Raw genomic sequence first — 19,495 nt, 5'->3', positions numbered from 1 at the left:
AATCATGAGGAGAAAAAAACAAACAAAAAACATACCAAAAAAAGCCCTCCTAGAACCCAGGTAAGAGGACTGTAGGGTGACCAAAGCTTACTTAGGAGGCACTGTGGTCTTCTCTATTTATGAAGCTCTTATTCTAAACTGTCAGCAATATCCATGCTTAAAGTCAGGGAACATCATACTCCCAGTTCTTCTTACGGTTTTTAAAATTCCAATTCCTTTCCCCCAGCATTTCTAAACAGAGGCCAGTTTCTCTAGAGTGCCTCTCCTTATTTTATTCTGATTGCCCCATCTCTTTGTCAGTTTATTACTTCCTATCCTTTCATTCTTTCCTACCTCTCTCCTTCCTTCAGTCTTCAAGTTTCAAATGAGTTACTGAACAAGAGAAAAATATGATTAATACTGGAAAATATGTACAGATTTAGGGGTAAATTACACAGGGCTCAGGGGTGGGGACTATTAGAAGCCGTCTTTTCTCGTCTCCGTAACTAATTCATGCACAGATAATGCCAAATTATTTTTTGTCTTTTACAATAGCACGTGTTAGATGGTAACAATTGTGGCTGAGATACTTTTATATAAAGCACAGAGGTTTGTCTCACAACAGTAACCAGGACAGCTTTACCATTAGCTCTGCTTCCTGCCAAGGTGATGATGATGGTAATCATAACTATGATATGAGGAAGGTAAATCTAAAAGCAGGCAGCCTTCATGTTTGGGATGCTTTTTATTAGTCATTTGTTGGGAGTGTGGTATATTTGTTTCTAGTATATAATTTGAAACCAAATCATAATGGATTCAAAATAAGCAACAATTTGGGGGTGTGATTAGTAGAGGCTGGGAGTTATCCACCTCTTACTCATTCTATGCAGTTAGCATTATAATCTATATGAAGAGAATTTTTCAGTAATTCTTTGAGGTTATTTCTCCTTCTGATGGAATGAGGGCTCTGATGTAAAACTCTCCATTTCTGATTCTTATATTTTTCTACCGATTTATCTCAAAGACTCACCCACTGCAATCTCTTTCCCCTACAAGAATGGGATTGAATTTCCACCTCATGTTCAGAGGACAATGACTGATTTAGCCAACTCATTGTCACATTTTATACTCCTCCAAGCTAAATGTTTTTGGAAAGTAGTAATATAAATTAAATGAGTTATGATGCTGAAAAAGATTCCGATGCACAAGGGGAGAGGAGGGAAGGTAGGAAAAGGGGATTTTGACTGGAACATCCTTTTCCATTTATCTTTATAAAGGACAATCCAGTCAAAATTTGATTTATTTGTCTTAAAATTAAGATCAAAGCAGTTGCATGTTTTATCTTAAATTATCCAGATTTTTACTGCTGCAAAATGTTTGAAAGTTTGGAGGATCACTCCCAAAAAAGTTTCTCTGAAGTTCATTTTATTTCTGCATCCTGAGAAAAAATTATACTCCCCTAGCTCCAGATCGCTAAACATCATCAAATAGTGAAGTTCCATATAAAATGTCAGAGGAAATAAGAGAAGAAAAATATTTGAGCTGTTTCATAAAGTACTGAAGTTATTTCATCTGGGATGAGCTTGGAAAGAGTCTGATTATCCCCACGTTATCTGAAATACTTGACATTCCAACAAAGACAGAGCATGTGACTCCTCTTAAGGGAGCTGGAACTCATCCAGTGACATGGGAGGGAGGGTTTCAGCTGAGTACGTAGCTAGGATTTACTGGTGGTGAGATAGTGGTTTTGAGGGTTTCCCCCACTTTGATATATAATTGTGTGTTTTTTCCCAAGTATTTTTCATAAAACAATAGTTATGTTTATAAAAAAGGAAAAAAAAAAAACTTACTTTTATAGACCTATGTCAGAGCTAACAGAGTAGACTCCAACACATGACTTAGGCTGGAATACATTAAATGGACTGACTGTTTTATGATTAGGATTCCATTAGAAAACAATAACATAAAAAGTCTATTTTAAGGTAAACAATTTTGTCACAAACTCCAGTGATCATCTGATTTTTGACACATTGATCAGAGAAGCTATAAAATAATTTCAAGTAAACTACTTGAAGCTGGAAATACAAAGATGCATGAAATTTTAAAAGAGGCATGAATTTTGGAACTTTGGATTGGTACGAGTTCAGTTCTGGCATCTGATTCAGAATTATTCTCATTTTATTCCAAGCTAATTTGACATTATAGTAAAACAGGAGAACCAAGTTGAATCCAGTATAGTGGTTTTGTATTGCAGAAAATAGAAAACAACAACAGGACCTCTTAATTATGACTACATTGTGTGGAGAGCACCTAAAAGTCTTTGATTCTGTTCCTCTTGCTTTATGGAAGGTGCAATATGAAAACATTATGCTCAATACTCTTCCCAGGTCTCAAGCTTCTAGGTCTCAATAATGTAGTGGTGAAAGGCTGCATTCCTTGTCAGTAGAGAGGAAATAAGGAGGCATTCTGAAAATTCCACAAATATATCTGAAATGGCTCAAATCAGCTCCTAAGAGTACCTGAATATTTTTTCTTAACTTTTAAAATTGATGCTATACCTTGCTTATAAACAAAGTTGAATTTCCTTTATAAGACTCAAAATGCAAGTTACAAAGCATTGCTTTCTCAAGTTATTTGCTGGAATTTAAAGAAAAGGAGAGAGTAAAATAGTACCTAGTATGTAATATATATTAATATTTTTTGAGTCATATGCTTTAAGACTACAATAACTTTATATTTTCTCAGAAGTTACAAATAAAAGTAGACTTTGCACACAAAATATGTTAGTAAATCAATTACCAAATTTGAAGGGTTAAATAAATAAGCAATAGAAATGGAGTTAAATAATAAGCAATAAATATGAATTCCAACTTAATAGCTTTATAAAAAAGATGACAGAACTTATTTTCAGTGATTTATATAATGTAAGGTAAGAGAAATCAAGCTAAACCATGTGGGATGGACAATGAAGAGAAGATTGTATGAGACTTGTCCAGAAAAAAAAAAAAAAAAGGATCTAGAGTGATCTTAACTCATAATGTGGAAGGCAGGCCAAGCAGAATGTACATCAGCTGTCAGATTGCTTCATGCCTTTTACAGCAGTTGTTCCTCTGAAAATAGCTTCCAAATGAGAAAGGATGACTACAAAAGGATTAGTTACCATAGGCTTTTCTATACCCCTTAGAGCTCCAGGTTTGTTATGACAGAACAGCAAGAATTTAAAGGAAGTAAACTATGGAATATTAAACAATGTCAGGTTGGAGCCACATTCATGCTGATCTATATTAATGCTACGAAGGATTTTTATTGATACCATTTCCATGAACTTCCTTCATGATGGCTGTTGCTTGCTGTTTTCTCTGCTTCACCATAGCATTATGTGATAGCATGGTTTGTTTGTTCCCTGTTAAAAACAAAGGGACATTATTGAGGCAATGTGAAGAACTCATTTGGAGTGTCTCATAATCACTGTTGTGAAAGACAACATCTTTGTTCTTTATTAAAAAGTTATTATCGCTTGCTACTGAAAGACTTCAATATGCATTCCTTATCTGGTGACAGAGTATGTTATTCATTGACAGGCAATGTCACAGTGAACAGAGACCCAGTCTTATCTGGACATTAATATAATGATCATCAGGCAGTGAGAAACAATGAAATTGCTGGTCTCCTTTCCCCTCCCTCTCTTTTCTCCACAGTATTTTAATCTATCATTGTCTCCTCACTGGCTTTCATTTGTACCAGCATCACACTCCATCAATTCCAGCAAACTGTAAGAATGAAGAAGACACTAGATAAACCAGAATTCTTTGGTGGTAGCATTTTAATATTGGCAACAGCTGCCCTTTAAAGCAGAGAACACCCATTTATGAGTCACAACTCTGAATCTCCTTGGACAACTGACTAATAAAACATTTTAGGAAACAACATACTTACCTTGTTGTTAGATTGTGCTTTTTCAGCGGGGATGAATCCCAGTTTGTGGAGGAAGACTCTGGAGATGGACTATGGATGGCACTTGGGCCTGATGGTTTTTATCCTTGAACCTGGGACAGCATGGTCCCTGCTCTGACTCAAACTGGGGACTGAGCTTTTCTGAAGAGACTGGCATTCAGCTGACATCAACTGACTATATATAGCACCAAATACTTTAGCTACTCATATCTTCCTGGCGAAAGGGAGGAACAGGGAAAGATTAGGCTCTCTCATTGTGTTTCTAGTTTGTGAGACGGTTAAATGAAGCATTCATTGGACATGCAGAAAGTTTTTAGTGAGCACTTTCTGTTTGAACAGATAGTAACCAAAAGGGATTTTAAACACTTTTAAACATCTAGCTCTTATGTTACATCTTAATGGAGGGGGCAAGAGACACACACATGAATGAGAACAGAATGATAGATTATTCATAATTAAAATGAACAATATAGGCAGTAATATCTATGTAGACTCAAGAAAAAAGGAAGGGGTGGATCAATAGAGCCAGTTCTTAAGCTGGAGTGAGAACTCATGCTAGGTTCAGAAAAGTGCATAGTATTTGAATAGTGAACTCAGGAAGCATTTTGAAATGGACCATTAGAGGATGAGCCATGAAGCTGGGTAAAAGCTGAGACTCATAACTGGGTCATGCTTTTTGAAGAAGCCTGCAGAGACCAGTCCCTGCAAAGTTGACCACTCTCTACAATGTCTAGGGTCAAGGATTTTCATTTGTGGGCATGAAAAGATTTGAAAGGTTTGCCTTTCAAAAGGTTTGGCCTCCTTGATGGTCCCTGGACACGAAAGCATGTTCTCATCTCTGGGCTTTTCCTTTTACTACTTCCCCCTTTCCTTTTACTATTTCCCCCTTTCCTTGGTTGAAATGGTATCCTCAACAGATAATCATTATGTTAATTTTGGTTTCCAAAATGAAAGTAGATACTGTATTCCTTTTACTATTTCCCCCTTCCATACTTTCTCCCTACTCACATGACATAGTCATGCATTCAGGAGTCTGCTCAGATAACAATCCCTCATGAAATCCTTCCCTAATCACCTTGTCTAAAATATCACACAGTGCCACTCGCTAGTCCCTTGCTCTGCTAAATTTTCTTTATATTTTTCTATTAGTTAAGATAAAAGTCAAAGGGGAGTGACAGAAACTGCCCCAAAACAGAACTGTAAAAAGATGGAAGATGTTTCTCTCACAGGTAAGCTTAGTCTAGAGGTAAGTAATTGAGGGTTTGCATGATTGACATAATTATCAAGGGCTCAGTTACCCTCTAACGTTTTGCTCCACTATCCCTAAAATGCAGACCCCTTGGCTGCCCCAACTCCAGTCAGCATGCATATATTTCAACCATCAGGAAAAAGAGCAAATAATGAGAAGGGAACACTGTCTTCTTTTCAGAACATGTCTGATATTGTTCATACTTCTGTTTACATCCCATTGGGCAGATCTTAGCCATATAGCCGTACATAACTCAAGAAAGGTTGGGAAGTGTAGCTTCTATTCTAGGTGGTCATGAGCCCAATTAAAATTCATACATAACTTACTAACAAAGGGAATAATTGTTGCTGAGTGACAACTCAGATTTTCACTAAGAACATGTCAATATTATTCTTTCTATCTATCTATCTATCTATCTATCTATCTATCTATCTATCTATCTATCTAGCAAAAGTTTATGTTATGTACAATTCTAAAGGTTGAAATGGTGTCCTCAACAGTTTTACTAGCACCTATAATTCTAGCTACTCCGAAGGCTGGGGTGGGAAGATTGCTTGAGTCCAGGAGGTAGAGGTTGCATCTATCGATGTGATATCTCTTTTTTCTACTAAACTATGAATCCTATAATGGCTTGGGCTTTGTATCTTCAGCATTTGGAATTGTATCTGGCATATGGTAAGCACTCAATATTCATTGAATGAATGAATAAATGAGTAGGTTGATGATTAACTGCAGAATGCATTAGAGATTTGGCATGAGTTTGGAATTCAAATGAACAGTTGCTTGAATATACAAAGGTGGTGGCTATTTGTGGGAGGAGTTGTATTTTATAAGATTGAAATAGGTTATACATTTTGGTGCCTGATCATAGGATTGAAAGTTTGAGGTTGTAAATCATAGCACTTTGGGAGGCCAAGGTGGGTGGATCGCTTGAGTTCAGGAGTTTGAGAACAGCCTAGGCCAGCTAGCAAAACTCTGTCTCTACCAAAAAACAAAAACAAAAAACCCAAAAATTAGCCAGGTGAGTGGCATGCACCTATAATCTCAGCTACTCCAAAAGCTGGGGTGGGGAGATCGCTTGAGTCCAGGAGGTAGGAGTTGCAGTAATCCATGATCAAGCCACCACACTCCAGCCCGGGCGAGACCAGACCTTGTTTTTTTTTTAAAAAAAAAAAAAAAAGAGAAAGCTCAAGGTTGTAGATAGCAGGTTTAAGCTAATCTAGTTAACCTATTGCAATTGCTTCTAAGCAAACATTTGCACTGAAATTATAATTAGGTATCAAATGAGGAACTATTTTGCCAAAGAAAATAAATTTAAATTCCCTCTCAAAATCCCTTGAGTGCCCATATGTTCCTGGCTGTAGCCTTTACCATAGTGTGCTATTAGACAAGTCTTTTAAACTCTGTTTTCTCATCTATAAAATGGTGATTACAGTATCTATCATATAAAGTCATGGACATTTTACATGGGACAATTTAGAAATTCCTTATACTTAGTAAAAGTTTAATAAATGATTTTTTTCCTTTTGCTATTATTATTTCTGCAATATGGTAAGATTTAGAATTTTAGAACAATCAACTGCATTATTCAGTTAAAAAAAAATAGATTAAGAGAGTTCTGGTTTTCCTATTTGATCATCTTCATATGTTTCCAACTTTATGTTATGTACAATTCTAAAGGTTGAAATGGTGTCCTCAACAGATAATCATTGTTATATTAATTTTGGTTTCCAAAATGAAAATACTCTATTTTAAAAGATTGTAAAAGTTTTACTGAAGATAAGGTCTTACACCTTTTTGTCTATTTTTCAAATATATTCTACTTAAAAGTCTCTTGCCTTATTTTGTAAGTTCATTTATACATATCTAGCTTTCTGGTCTCTGAGTTAGCATCTGTTCTGAAAAAGAAGAAGGAACAAATCACTGGTGTTGCAGTCTTAAGACAGGATACGCTATCCATGTGCTTCATGGCACAAATGGTGAACTTTAAGCAGAACTTTAATGGTTACTACAAAGCATTTTCAAGTGGTCCACACTGAAAGCCAATGCCTTCTAAGTTTAAATCAAGTCACAGTTAATCGATTTCCATTTCATCTGCACAGAGATCTGGTACTAGACAAAATTAAAATTCAGCCCAAATTCGTCATACTGAGATCATCTTTTGTCCTCAGCTCACACCCTCCTACCCCATGACCACACACACACACTATAGACTAGAAAAGGATGTCTCCTACTCCCAGAGACCCGATTCCTACCCTTGTCCTACTTCCCTTGAAGTACTCACTTCTTCCCTTGAAGCTTCTCCTTCACCCCAGTTTAAGCAGAGTAGTACTTTATCTTTCTTTCAAGACCCAAAGTATTTTAAACTAACTGGTGCTAAAGATAGACGACATGATCTTTTCTTACAGGCAAAATAATGGGATCCTAATGGTAGAAACTTGTGCCTTGGGAGGCTAGTGAGAAACACGTTTTTGACAGAGATTTGCAACACCTCTGTAACCAAACCATTTCCACTGCTGGGGCTGGCCACAGTTGCATTTCCAACTCCTTCACCAATTGCCAAAAGAGAAAAAAAGATTAAGTAAAGTGACTTTTATTGCTATATTGCTACCTAACAAAAATCCACACCATGAGGACTCATGAAAGGCGACCTTATTCAGCCAGTGGTAAACATGAGCACTTTAGCCAACTGGTAAACAAAGTCTACATCGACCTGCCTCTAACTGAACACTTGTTTTTTTAAATTCTGTGTTTCTCTTGTCCTGTTGACAGTCTATATTAGGTGGCTGTGGGCAGTTAGAGATTAGGGGAGGATTGGGGAGGTAGGCAGAATGTGGGAACTCACTGTTTGCTAGGTGGGCAGACAAAACATTGCCATTATTGAGGCTCGGCTCTGGACTGAGGCACACATAACCCAAACAGGACAGCTGCCAGACCAGTGTTGAGTGACGAGTCTGAGGGGACAATCGGTTCTTTACCAGCCTTCAGGGCCTCAGTTACAGTGCTAACTCCGGGAGGAAAGAATCTGTTTGAAAATATAACAAAGGTGGCGTAAACAACACACCCTTGGTGAAGTTGTCTATGGAAGCATGGCCTTTGGTTTGTGTAAAATATCCTGTGCTTTCTTCTTAACGCTTAATTGGCCTGCTGTGTCTTCCATGGTTTCTATTTTCCTATACTGAGGAGGATCCAGCCTATAACTGACCTCCTGAGCAGGCCATCACAAGGGCAGAATAGGAATAGGCATTGACAGGGTAATCATTCTACCAGCCAATGTGGGACAGCACAAAAAAGACAGATGAGTTTTCAACTGGTCTCATTACAATAAAGGCCTAAGGGTAACAAGAGTGTTAAGAGGAAAAATTCCAACCGCTATTCAGTTAATGTTTGCTAGGCACGGTTAGTCCTGTTTTACAGATAAGAAAACTGAAGCTCTGAGAGAGTAAGTAAAACCCCCAAAGCGTCGTACTTGTATGTTACAAAGATGGAATTAAAAATTCATTCTGTCTGATCCAAAGGCTTTTGTTTTTCCTCACCATATTGTGCAGACATCTCTGTTTTCCTCATCTTCTCTAAATACCTCTGCTTTGATATCTATGTAACAGAAATGAAGCAGAGTTGAGAATTTTCAGAAAAATTATTGCAATGTGCTCCTTACTAATTTCCTCTTGAATTTAACATCCTAATATTAGGTTTATTTGGGGTGCGGTGCTTTTTACTTATAACATTTGTGGCTGTTTTCCAACTCATGTTTTTATTGTTTGCAAACTTCTAGAGTTCCTCATGGTGTCTGTTCTCAGGGTGCTTTCCTTTCCTTCAGCTGTGCAAATACTAAAGTGATTAAAATGCCTAACATAAACAAATGGAAGCCATTTGCTGTGCAGACCTCTCCTTCCTTTCTTGGCCCGTGTACCACACCATCACAAACACACTTACCACCATCGCTGCCAATAATGAGAATTAAATCTAACTCCATCCAAATAATTTGTTCATATGGAAGCCCCTTGTTATACCTGTCTTTCTTTGTCAATTTATTTCTTTTACCAAAGTGTTTCCTTCTAAGCTCTTAAGTCAAGCCGTAAGGTAAGCTGGGGAGAAGAAGGGATAAGCAGAGGCTGATGACCAGCTCGTCCAGGACACAAGCTAACCTAATAGGGTTGGGAACTTGGAAAGAAAGTTTCAAATACAGGAATATTAGGAAACAAGTTGCCAAAGCAAACCCGCAAATCACTTTTTTCCTTTGCTTGCATAATCCCAGCACTTATCCAGAACTTTGTCATATTTCCTTTCACAATTAGAGCCAGGCTGTACTTTTCCTATATAGCACAGATTCAAAATACTGAAACTTTTTGTTTTAAGTTTTCTCACCTGCAAGAAAATCTCCTCCTTCTCTTACATACAAATTTAGCATGCTAATTAAACTTAAAGTTCAATAAAGAAAACATGAAGCTGTTTGTTCAAAAAAGAGTATATACAGCTGGGTGCAGTGGCTCACGCCTGCAATCCCAACACTTTGGGAGGCTGAGGCGGGTGGATCACTTGAGGTCAGGAGTTCAAGGCCAGCCCGACCAACATGGTGAAACCCTGTCTCTACTAAAATACCAAAATTAGCCGGGCATGGTGGCGGGGACCATAATCTCAGCTACTCGGGAGGCTGAGGCAGGAGAATCCCTTGAACCCGGGAGTTGGAGGTTGCAGTGAGCCAAGATTGCACCACAGCACTCCAGCCTAGGCGACACAGTGAGACTCCGTCTCAAAAAAATAAAAACAATAAAAAAGAGTATATAGTCAAGAAATTTAGTGACAGAGCCTAGATCTCACAGCAGTGTATCACATGCCAGAACATCTGCAGCATGACTATAAAAGAGGGACAAGCACATTATTAAGAGTCCAAGGCTGTTGCATTGCATAGTACTTATCATAATGCCTGGCATATATTAAGTGAGTAATAAATGTTAGCCATTATTGTTATTAGCGTGAAAAACTTTAACTTTCACATAAACTTATGAAAAGATGTTATCAAAGTATGCAAAGTCACTGTATTAGTCTGTTCTCATGCTGCTGATAAAGACATATCCGAGACTGGGTAATTTATAAAGAAAAAGAGATTTAATGGACTCACAGTTCCATGTGGCTAGGGAGACCTCACAATCATGGTAGAAGAGCAAGGGACGTCTTACATGGTGGTGGGCAAGAGATAATGGGAGCCACACAGAAGGGGAAACCCCTTATAAAATCATTAGATCTCATGAGATGTATTCACTACCATGAGAACAATATGGGGGAAGCTGTCCCCATGATTCAGTTATTTCCCACCAGGTCCCTCCCACAACACATGGGAATTATGGGAGCTACAATTCAAGATGAGGTTTGGGTGGGGACACAGCCAAACCACATCAGTCACCGTAAATAAAAATGGCTTAAACCCCATTTGCAGATGAGGCAGCGAGAGATTAAGTCATTTGTTAAAGGTCACACAGAGAGAACAAATAGAATGGTTCCTTAACTGAGAAAGATATTGATGTGACTTGATTTGTGATGTTATTAATATAAATAAAGCTTGTGTAGCTCAGAGGAGAGATTGCTGAGAAACAAGGCACCCAGCGATAAACAGTGAAGAGCCTGGAATATTTGATAAGCATATACTAATATGGACTTGATATATTGATGAATTAGAACCAGATATCATTTGCAAAATATGAGTTGTATAAATCTCTTTATTGTAATTTTATGCTTACCATCCAAACTTCCACTAATCCATTGGTTTTCCATGTAGTTTGCCAGAATCCAAACCCCCCCTGCTTTTTCTCATTAAAGTATGCTGCAATTTGAGAGCAAAATATTCAGTGCCTAGTAAGTTTGTTGAATAAATGAATGAATGAATAAGAAAAAGACACTGGAAGAAACAGAAGAGCAAAATTCAAAAGAAAAGAGAATTGTAAGGCACTGCCAAGGTCTGCAAAAAAGCCACAGAGAAAGACACATGAGAAAAGGTCACTCGATTTGGCAAGAAGTAGGTCATTGGCAGAATTTGGAGACACTTCTGTAATGTGGTGGTAACAGAATCCAAATAGAAGGGATTTAAGATAAGAATGAGTGGATAGGAAGTGTATGCAGCAAATGGCAACTATGTATTTGAAAGGACTGGCTGTGAACTGAGGAGAGAGTGAGAGTTCAATTTCTAGAAGGGAAAGCAAGTTCTACAAGCCTAAGTGAGAGAGAGAGAAAGTGTGTGTGTGTGTGTGTTTCAGAAGCAGAAACTTGAACATACTTAGAGATAAAAGAGAAACAAACACTGGTGTATGAAACAGTAATAATTCTGACGATGCGATATTTGGGGTAGTTCATTTCCAAGGCTATGATGGTTGATTAGTGGAGAGAACCAGTGCTCTAATGTTTTATTCTTTAGTAGGTGGAGTCACTTTGTAACCCCAGTGCTTAAAATAGTTCTGGCATATGGTAGGCATGTGGCAATATTTGTTAGATAATGCAGCATAATGCTTGGCATATAGCAGGAATGCAATGTATATTAGTTTTTTCTCTCACTCTTGGCTCAATCATCCATTCTTCATTCTTATCACCTGATTCCATGATCTGCAGTGGTAGGGCAAGAGAGGATGGTGGTTTGGGGACCTTTAGCTCCCTTATTTTATATTAGTCCTCTTGAAACTGAAATGGCATACATGCTTTAAAAGCAAAGCTTCATTACCTCTCAAAAGAAACACGAACATTTTAAGTTAAAAATGCATCATCAATATTTCATCAATATTTCATTTTACTTGAAACATTTTATTCCTTGAGTCCAAAAAAAAAAATACTCCTGGTTTTTCTCCTCTGCTTTTTATCAGTTTATTCATTCAATAAGTATTTGTTAAGTAACTGTCATATACCAGGTATATGACAGCTCTAGGTTTTGAGAGGTAAGTACAATTTTGAGCTGGGCACGGTGGCTCACGCCTGTAATCCCAGCACTTTGGGAGGCCGAGGCGGGTGGATTACCTGAGGTAGGGAGTTTGAGACCAGCCTGACCAACATAGAGAAACCTCGCCTCTACTAAAAGTACAAAATTAGCCTGGCGTGGTGGCGCATACCGGTAATCCCAGCTACTCAAGAGAGTGAGGCAGGAGAATCGCTTAAACCCGGGAGGCAAATGTTGCAGTGAGTCAAGATCGTGCTGTTGCACTCCAGCCTGGGCAACAAGAGTGAAACGTGAAACTCTGTCTCAAAAAAAAAAATAAAAAGTAAGTACAATTTTAAAACTTCTCATTCTAATGGAGCTTATATTCTAGTGGGAGAGACAGGCACTGGACAAGGTAAACTAGTAAAGTGTACTATATGTTAAAGAAGTATTATATTAAGAAAATAGGCAGCATTATTTGGGGAGAGATTGTGATTTAGATAGGATGACCAAGAAAGGCCTCGTTTAGAAGGTGGCATGTAAGTAAAGACCTGAAGGAAATGCAGAAGCAAGCCATGAGGATTTGTTAAGGAAAGAACATCCCAGGCAGAAGCAGCAGATAGATACAAAGGCCTTGAGGTGGGGATATATTTGGGTATATTTGAGGCAAGTGAAGAGGCTTGTGTAACTAGAGCCATGTAAGGGAGAGAGTAGTTAGGAGGTAGCACAGGCCCATCAGCCATAAGTACTTTGCTTTTGTTCTACCTGAGATAGGAAGCTGTGAGAGAATTTTGTACAGAGAAAAGATAATGCAACTTCCTGTCCTAACAGGACCACTGTGCTTGCTTTGTGGAGAACAGATCACAGTGAGACAAGGAGAGAAGCAAGGAGACCATTTAGAAGGCTATGTGATAATCTAGGAAAGACAGAGGATGGCTTGGTTCAGCGTGCACAGGTGCGTGTGTAGGTGGTGAGATATGGTCAGATTCTGGAAGGCAGAACCAATGGGATTTGCTGATGGATTGGATATTAGGATGTGAGAGGGAGAATGACTGCAAGTTTGGGGACCTGAGCAATGGAAAGGACAGAGTTGCTCTTCTCTGAGATTTGGAAGGCTCTAAAGAGATTGAGTTTTGGAGAGAATGTCAGAAGTTCAAATTTGAACATTAATTTTGAGATGTCTAAATGGGACATCATTGAGAAATGAATAAATGGAAAAATATACAATATAAGAGAACATAGTCTGCTTGCTGTACAAGTATTGCTTCAAGACTTGTTTCCAAGTGGAGACATAAAGTAACCAACTGGATTTTAGAACTTGAATTTTAGAGAAGTCTGGGATAGAAATACAAATTTGAGATTGTTCAGCACTTATATTTAAAGCCTTGAGATGATTCCTATTCTGCAATTCAAGCTCTTAATGTTGAAATACTGCAGGGCTCAGTCTTTGAACCTTTTCTCTTTTCTGCCTACACTCTGTCATCTCTTGTCCTTTCCTCTTTTTCTATATTCCTTATCAAATCTGGTCAGAAAATCTGGAATGTATTTGCAACTGACCTGTTCTCACGAAGTTTACTGTTATCACCCTGATTCATTTCTCTCGCCTAAATTATTGCAATAACCTAATAACTGGTCTTCTACTTCCATGGATATCTTACTTCAGTCTCTTCTCACAAGGTAGCCAGAACCTTTTAAAATTTTTAAATCAGACAGTTCAATTCCTCTGCTCAAAATGCTCCAGTGGTTTCCTATTTTAGCCAGAGTAAATGCCAGTTCTCATCATGACCTAAAAATGCCAGTCCTCATATTGGCCTAAAAATGCCCTACACAATCTTATATTCTGATAACTCTCTAGCTACACCTATACTTTACTCTCTTGCTCTTACTGCTGTAGCCCCAGCTTCTTTGCCTTTCTCAGACATCCCAGGTTATTTTCTCTGCCTGAAACACTGTCCACATATCTGCATCACTCTCTCTCAAACCACTTTGAGGTTTTCACTAAATGCCACCTTCTCCGAGGTGCATTTCTTGACTTCCCACTTTAAAAAATGAAAAACCTCCACCCCAGAACTCACTATTCTTCCCTGAATTATTTTTCTTCATAATACTTATTACTATCTAACATGTTAATGTCCTATTAATGAAAGTATGGATCATTGCCTGTTTTGTTCTCTGCTGAATTCCCTAGCACCAAGAATAGTGTCTGACACATAGTTGACACGTAATTGTCTTTTGTTTTTGTGTTTTGAGACAGAGTGTCGCTCTGTCACCAGGCTGGAGTGCAGTGGTGCACTCCCTGCTCACTGCAACCTCCGACTCCCAAGTTCAAGTGATTCTCAGCCTCCCGAGTAGCTGGGACTACAGGCGTGCACCACCACGCCCCGCTCATTTTTATATTTTTAGTAGAGATGGGGCTTCACCATGTTGGCCAGGATGATCTTGGTCTCTTGACCTCGTGATCTGCCCATCTTGGCCTCCCAAACTGCTGGGATTACAGGCGTGAGCCACTATGCCTGGCCAATATTTTTTAACAAATGGAAGAAAGAATAAATGGAATAAACATACAATCTAAGAGAATATAGTCTGCTTGCCATATGATGTTGCTTCAAGACTAGTTTCCTACCTAGACCCTCTTCCCTCAAATTTCCCTCTAGGCTCCTTTCACATAAAATGCTGAAATGCTCATAGATGGTACAGTAAGGAGTACATGCAGTTGGGGCTCAAGGGGCCTCTTTAGGGCATACCTATGGTGGGCATTTATAAAAATGAGGAAAATATGGTTCCTGTGTTCAAGAAATTCATAGTCCAATTGAGAATACAGTTGTGTAAAAGCATGAGACTTGCATTAAAAGAAAACATTTTAAGTATTCACAACTTTCCCTTTGACTGCCAGTTCAGAGATTGGAGTTTTGTGAGCCTTGGGCAGCTGACAAAAAAGCCTGTGGTTTTTGTTGATCTAATAAGGGTAATGAGGAGAACTGCAGATTTCAAAGAAGCTGGGCAAGTTTGATTGATTTACATTAGAAAGGGGGAGGAGTGTCTCAAGAAAGTTTTTCTTCTTGAAGAAGCAAGGCCAGATGGGAAAGGAAGGAACTGAGTGGTATTAGTAAGAGGAAGGAGTATGATTAACAAATAAGTATGCACTGACATTTTGGAAATAAGGTGCATGGGGTGGCAGGGGAGTGGGGAATAAAATAAGCTTCCGTAAGGATTAGAGAAAACCGAGTGAGGCAAAGGAATTGTCCTTTTATTCTTCTTAAAATATCTCAGTTTTAAGATTACTTTTTTCTTTTTGAAAGCATCTAAATTCCTTGATTGCAAATGTACCTCTAAGAACCTGAATGAATTTAGTGTTGCTCTTTGACTGTTGGAAAATGTCTTCTTTCAAAAGGATAATTTCAGTTTTACCTGTTTACTATACAGTAGTCCATTCTGTTAAAAATTTTTTGACAGAACGTTTAACAGAGTTTAATTGAGCAAAGAACAATTCTCTAATAGGAAAACACTCAGAACCAGAAAAGGTTCAGAGAACTCTGCTCGACAATGTGGACAGGCAGTATTTACAGTGAAGAAACAGAAGTGAGGTACAGAAATAGTTATATTAGTTACAGCTCTCAGTTTGCCGAATTTGAGCATGGTCTGATCAGGTATCAATCTGTGATTGGTTGAAGCTCAGCTTCTGTGATTGGCTGAGACTCAGTCATTTGTTACAAAATAATATACTATTAAATTAGGCTTTCAGTTTATTTAGGTACCAAGTTAGGTTGCAATTCCTTATGACTATAAGCAGCAAAGATCAGGGGGCTAAAAACTGTTCCTAGTTTTAATCAAACTGTGTCATCAGCTAGAGGAGAATGTTTGTGAAGGGATGAATTGTATCCAGCACTTGTACAAATGAAATCTGTGAATCTGTTTATACATGAAACTTATATCTTGTAGGTATTGCGTTGTACTTTCATTAATACTTTCTTCCCTCTTTTTCCCTTTTGCTGTTTTCCTTCTTATTTTATTTTTTGGCTTAAACTTGATGTTATGGTATTTTTATACCATAACAACTGTAAAATGTTATTAATATCTTGTGTTTTTCCCTTTTTACTTTTCATCCTTTTGTGCAAGGACCCATTAGCTAACTGATGAAACAGCTCAAGGGAATTCTGAATTTGGGATTTCTGTAACCATGAGTGGATTTATATTGAACAAATTGGTGGGTGAGGATATGTTATAAAAAATCTCCCCAATTCATTCTGAAAGTTTATTGACTAGAATACTGGGGCTCTGGAACTATTGTGCAAATAATCAGAAGATCCTGGTTGATTCTAAGGACAAGGAACTATGTTTGCAGTTGATTCTCTGAATTTGTGGGTTCAGTATCCACAAATGCACAACCAACCCTAGATCAAAAATGCATTGAAAAAATTTTAAAAAAGCAATATAGGCCGGGCGCGGTGGCTCAAGCCTGTAATCCCAGCACTTTGGGAGGCCGAGATGGGTGGATCATGAGGTCAGGAGATCGAGACCATCCTGGCTAACACGGTGAAACCCCGTCTCTACTAAAATGCAAAAAAACTAGCTCAGCGAGGTGGTGGGCGCCTGTAGTCCCAGGTACTCGGCAGGCTGAGGCAGGAGAATGGCGTGAACCCAGGAGGCGGAGCTTGCAGTGAGCTGAGATCCGGCCACTACACTCCAGCCTGGGTGACAGAGCAAGACTCTGTCTCAAAAAAAAAAAAAAAAAAAAAAGCAATATAAAGATTTAAAAAAACACATAAAACCAATACAATATAACAGCTGTCTATAAGTATTAACATTGTATTAGGTATTATAAGTAATCTAGAGATAATTTGAAGTATACAAGAGAATATGCATAGGTTATATGCAAATAGTACACCATAAGAGACTTGAACATATATGGATTTATTATACAAGTAGGGGAAGGAGTCCTGGAATCATCCCTGTGGATACTGAAGGATGACTATAGAGGGAAGCATCATCATCACCACCATCACCATTCCCATCAAGCTGTTTTCTTCATTGTAGCAGCTATTATTTCTATACCACTTATGATGTGTCATGGACTGTTCTTGATGTTTCATGTACATTGACTTGTTTCATTTTCACAACACTCCAGATAAACACTGTTATCATCTACATTTTATAGGTAAGGAAACAGAGACAAACAAAACAAAGTAATTTTCCTTGCCTTAGGTTACACAGTTCATGAGCAATGTTGCCACTACTCAAACCCAGATAGTCTGGCTTTACAGTATCTGCCCTTTACACTACCTCTAATGGTAAATGAGGGTCTAAACTTCATATTAACATTACTGTGGAATTAATATTTCTCTGTTAAATTTAAAACTCCTTGAAGGCAGACATGTCTCTTATTCTGACTGGAATGCCTCTTGCCTTATGCACACTGGGTGCGAAGTTTGTATTTGCTGTGAAAACAAATGAATATGTTTTAGGAATGAAGCCATTAGCAAAAGAAAGAGAATGACCTGAATAACAAATTTAGCTGATTCTGAGGCAGATTCTACTTCCTGTGTACAGAAAATTTACAAAGAAGCCATGAATCTCTGGAACCATTCTGGAAACTAGGATTGAAGTATAAAATCCGTAAGTACTGTCTCTTCACTCCTCTGGACAAAAATCCTTTACATACTCTGTGCCAGACACTATACACACTGGGCACACAAAAGTGAATAACATCCATTCTCTGATCTCTTGCAAATCAGGGATACAGATTAATTTTAGAAAACAATACAGATTAGTTATCTCATATATTACAATATCCTGCAATTGGAGCTATGGTAAAGAAAGTACAGATACTATCAACCACTAGTCAAAAGGCCTCTCTCAGAACAGGTGATCTTCAAAAAGGTGCTCTTTGCTTTGGGATGATGCAGCCTGAGCCACCTAATCTTCAGGATTATTTTTCAAGGCACATACTGCACAGCATATGCAGGAACTTTGCCAATGTGGGAGATTTTGCACCAAAAGCTGGCCTACTCAGCTAGGGGGTAGGAGGGAACTCCAGGGGAGACAGGAAAGTAACGCTAAGGATTCTTCCTAAGGTGTAAGACAGGCCCCTCCCAACAGCCAAGTCTTTCCTTATGCATGCCCACGCCTGCAACAGGGTATAGCAACTGAAAATGCCCTCTGTGACCGGGCACAGTGGCTCACGCCTATAATCCCAGCACTTTGGGGAGCCGAGGTGGGCAGATCATGAGGTCCGGAGACCAAGATGATCCTGGTTAACATGGTGAAACCCTGTCTCTACTAAAAATACAAAAAATTAACCGGGTGTGGTGGTGGGTGCCTGTAGTCCCAGCTTGTAGAGGACTACCTGCTCGCAAACGAGATGTTCCCGATAAGTCCTGCTCTTGCAAACGAAGCAGGGCGTTCCTTCCCTGTAAACAGGGAGGACAAAGGAGCCAGCTGCAAATAGCAGACCCTGGGGGCTTGTTTATGTGTAAACATCTTGAAAATCCAGAAAGTCAGGGGAAGGTCAGAAAAACAACAATGTGTCTTGTGACTTGGCAACATTCCACAAACGACTGTATAAAATAAAGCAGAGCGTGCCATTCGAGGCGGTCGCCATCTTTGTCTTGTCTTGTGTTGTCTTACGTGTTCATTCCTTTGTTTAGGAAACACGCATACCCCAACACAGCTACTCCGGAGGCTGAGGCAGGAGAATGGCGTGAACCCAGGAGGCGGAGCTTGCAGTGAGCTGAGATCGCGCCGCTGCACTCCAGCCTGGGTGACAGAGCCAGACTCCGTCTCAAAAAAAAAAAAAAAAAAAAAAAGAAAAGAAAATGCCCTCTGTGTGAAGAAAGGCCCAGATAAATTTAACTCTGCCTCTCAGACAACAGAAATAGAAGAATTTTTCACTTAAGAGTTTGTCCTTTACCAAGTTTTTACTAAGCAATTACAGAAGTTAAAAAGTTGCTTGTTTAGTAAATAGCCTATGTATTTAGAAACAGTTTTCTCTTCTAATGGTCTCTTTTCACCATTTTATTATGAAAATGTGAGAGTTATATGTAAGTTACAAAGCACAATTTTAAAATGAATACTTTTGAAAGCATTGCTCAACTTAAGAAATAGAATATTATCAATGCTATTGAAGACCATTATCTGTCCCCTTGCATCTACTATTGTTTCCTTGTCTCTCCCCAGAAATACCCACTGATACATATTTTAAGTATTCTTCAGCAACTTTTTTTCACTGAAAAAAATTTAAAATCCATCCATGTAATACGTAGCTGTAGTTTACTCATTTTTCACTATAGTTTAGTTCTCCATTGTATGAATATGCTGTATCACATTTAATAATCCAGTATCTTATTGACAGACATTTGGTTTTTGCCTTTGCAAGCAATGCTGCTACCAACACTCTTGTACATGTCTCTTGGAAACTT

At 38.5% G+C, this 19,495-nt stretch overlaps 1 protein-coding gene across 2 annotated transcripts in view; it reads right to left on the bottom strand.

The window, feature by feature from the left end:
- The window catches only part of MYOZ2 (myozenin 2), a 48,622-nt gene extending 44,556 nt beyond the window's left edge, over positions 1-4,066 (bottom strand). For both annotated transcript variants that reach the window (XM_045392816.1, XM_005555800.3), the window contains exons 1-2: positions 3,916-4,066; positions 3,293-3,382 (exon numbers count right to left, since the gene is read on the bottom strand). In XM_045392816.1, the coding sequence (XP_045248751.1) occupies positions 3,293-3,301 (9 nt within the window). In that variant the 5' untranslated portion in view covers positions 3,302-3,382; positions 3,916-4,066. The remainder of the gene's footprint in view (positions 1-3,292; positions 3,383-3,915) is intronic.
- Positions 4,067-19,495: the final 15,429 nt, after the last annotated feature.

Source organism: Macaca fascicularis, chromosome 5, assembly GCF_037993035.2.
Source record: "Macaca fascicularis isolate 582-1 chromosome 5, T2T-MFA8v1.1".
Classification (NCBI taxonomy): Eukaryota; Metazoa; Chordata; class Mammalia; order Primates; family Cercopithecidae; genus Macaca; species Macaca fascicularis.
Note: the sequence above shows the minus strand (reverse complement) of the source record. Positions and strands in the feature narration are given on the sequence as shown.